General features: G+C 34.1%; 1 protein-coding gene across 1 annotated transcript; it reads right to left on the bottom strand.

Moving 5' to 3' along the window:
* Window positions 1-2,486: 2,486 nt before the first annotated feature.
* Window positions 2,487-2,697, bottom strand: LOC104164416 (phosphotriesterase-related protein-like; the record flags this gene model as incomplete). Its single annotated transcript, XM_009703738.1, has 1 exon — window positions 2,487-2,697. A coding segment is annotated over one exon (211 nt), but the record flags the coding sequence as incomplete, so codon positions are not given.
* Window positions 2,698-3,086: the final 389 nt, after the last annotated feature.

Genomic DNA, 3,086 nt, shown 5'->3' on the forward strand with positions numbered 1-3,086 from the left:
TCTTGATGGTTAGTTGTGTAAATATTTAGCAAGCTGGCATCCACACCCTCAGACTAAGGTGGACTGTTTTCTTTGCAGCAATTAGTCTTCATTAGTCTTTCAGCACTTAGTCTGTACTTGGGTACTATTTTTAATAAAACAGTTATGACAACATACTGCAGAGATTCAAGTAGAATTTCATAGGAATATAATGGGTCAAAATCCTATTTGTCTTAGTTGTCGTGTCTTGTCTCACTGAAGTTAGTGGGATTATTCCCACAAAGGAAGGTGGGAGATCTGACACATGAGAAAATGTCACACAGACTTTTTTTTCCCATGGTAGCTAGTTACCAGTTCGTAGTAAGGTGTGCCTATGAAATGGACACAGATAAGCATATTACCAAAAATGATAACACATATGCAAAGAAAGAAGCAGATATTTACATGCAAAAAGAAGTGTGTATTAAAACCTATTTTTCTCATTCATATATATATAGAGATATATATAAAGTCTCAAAGAAGTTTAATCCCTATAAAGGATTAATGGCTTGGAGAATTAAACTAAACACAGGTACTATGAGTTACATAGTTATAAAAATGCTTTAAAATCAGTCATACCAGTAATGTCCATAGAATATTTTTATCCAGCAAACGGATTTATTATTTGTTTTGTTTTTGGGAGGGGAGGCTGTCTATTTCTCTCAGGTTAAAACTTGCAGATTTCACTCTAAACCTAAATTTTAGCAAGATAATTAACTAGCTCCTCAGCACAGTTGGTTGTGTTATTTAATGTTTTGGCAAAATCAAGGTAACATTTCTATAAATTGTTAAAGAGTAATAGAGGCTAACCCTAGCATTTCTGTTTCATGTACTTTGCCACAAGCAACCTTGTCTAATGTACTAAGGGTACAAACTCAGATTTTTCTGCACTAAAATGTCGAAAGTGTCCGCCACTGTGACAAAAAAGCTCTTCAGTGCTGGCTCCTCAGTAAAAGTCTGATGAAGATTTTACGAATCTCTAAAAACCTCTCGTTTGAATGAACGAAGCTTTTCTTCAACAGAACGTGTTACTCTCTCTGTTTCTGAGTCGTCCAATTCAGAATAAATGCCGATTTAGTGTAGGCTGACTGAGAGGATCACCAGTCTAACTCCTCTAGGATTCATAAAGGGACGTTGTGCTGCCAGTTGCTTGTGTATTATCTCACCAGAGTGGTTAACGCTTTTACTTTATGACAAAGTGCCAACCTATATCTGTACATTGCAGTGATTACTCCTGGTTTTTTTTTTCTACAAGGTAACGTATTTTAATAACAGATGTGTAACTGACTTCCTGTCTGTTCGTTCCACTGTTGCTTTTGTTGGTTAGCACACTCACAACAGCAGTGTGGCTAGAGATTTTCTACGCAGTATCAAACAGTAACGTACCAAGCTAGAGATCATTTACAACTAGCAATGCATATTTATTACGGTATTTATTGGAAAAGCTCAATACTACAAGATGTATATGGTCAAATTTGAAGAAGCTTTTGCAATCAGGCTACCACTGCTACTGGGTAAGACCATTTTTTGGATAAATCACCTGCCCTGGTTAAAGTTAGACAAGAGCAAAGAACACACTTTATGTAAGGCAAACATTTCTTCCTTTTTCATCATATCTTGATATACTGATTTGTAAAGACTTATATCACAACCTTTGTTATAACTATTACAACTCATTAAAACTGTATTATGTAATATATTTTGACTTTGGGTGTTGCATCCTTACAGAAAGAAGCTGGTCTGCATAAAGTTTCACATGATTGCTGTGAGATTCCAAAAGTTGAGGATAAAAAATTACTGCAATTAAAAAAAGACATCTGTAATAATACCGCACATAGTTTAAGAGGTCATCAAATTGCTTTATTTAAAAATACATTTTTCCATGTATTTTTTACACTTTCAGTTAAAAATAAGTAAATTGTTACACTAGAAAGAAACAGTATCTTTTTAGAATTACTTGAGATGCCTTTTGCCTTCTGTTGTCTGTGGAAGCTATTTAAAAGTCCCAGACCTTTTTATCAAGCATTATTTAAAGAATGTAAGGATAATTAGAAGATTGTCAATATTACAAGGTTCAAAATTACCCCCTGGAGAAGGGGAATTTAATTGAAAACAGTAAGTTCCTTCAAAGTCCAGATGATTCATCTTCAAAAATATTTTTGGATAACATTTAACAATAGTATTAGATTACTCTCTAGAAACAATTTTAAAATTTCAATTGAAAAGATTTTGCAGGTAGGTTTATATCCAGTAAATCACTAATGAGCAGACTTTTAGAAGGGAGAAAATGCAGAGAGAATACATAATTTTGTTGTTCTAATTAAAAAGAAAAGTCATAATCTGTTCGCATCTAATGAATAACTTCCAGTTTCTCTGAAAAGAACCCAGTTTTTAAACGACTGCTCTCCTGAAACAAATCTGAATTTTATCAAGCTTCTCTATAAAATAGGAATATTTATTCATTATTCCTACTTAAAAGTCAACCACCGCTTTGGATTTGCGAGTAGTATTTTATCAATCTTCTCTTGGGATATGCCTCTAATTAGCATTTTAGGAACTATATTTTTAAGGATATGTGAATATCCATGACCTCCATATTTCATCAGCCTATTCTTAGTGTGCACATCATGAGCGATCAGAATTCTGTCTTCATAGCCTTCATCGATCAGCATACGAATCCTGCAAAAGTAGAAAGCACACCTGTCAGTGAAAGGTCCTCACTCTGCAACAGCACAGAACCAAGCAGGATTTACGGTTTTTACATTGCTGTACTGCTGGACTGTATTATAACTGAAAATACTTATTTTTAGGTACTCAGAAGACAGATTCCTTATACTTAATTGAAATTAAAACATATTTTATTAAATGAAAAAAAAAAACAAAACCAGCTCTGAAAACATACCACCACACATCTCAAAGTGGAGAAGGAAAACTTTTTCCAGTTGACACATGATTTTGCATTCCCAGTCCCATTAAGTCCATGGAGGAACTCAAGAGCTTCAGCAGCAACAAGTGTGGGACACAGGTTTTATATACATCAGTAAGTAATAATTTCCTACATAAACTCC

This window comes from Cariama cristata, unplaced genomic scaffold (assembly GCF_000690535.1).
Source record: "Cariama cristata isolate BGI_N322 unplaced genomic scaffold, ASM69053v1 Scaffold46527, whole genome shotgun sequence".
In the NCBI taxonomy this organism is placed as follows: Eukaryota; Metazoa; Chordata; class Aves; order Cariamiformes; family Cariamidae; genus Cariama; species Cariama cristata.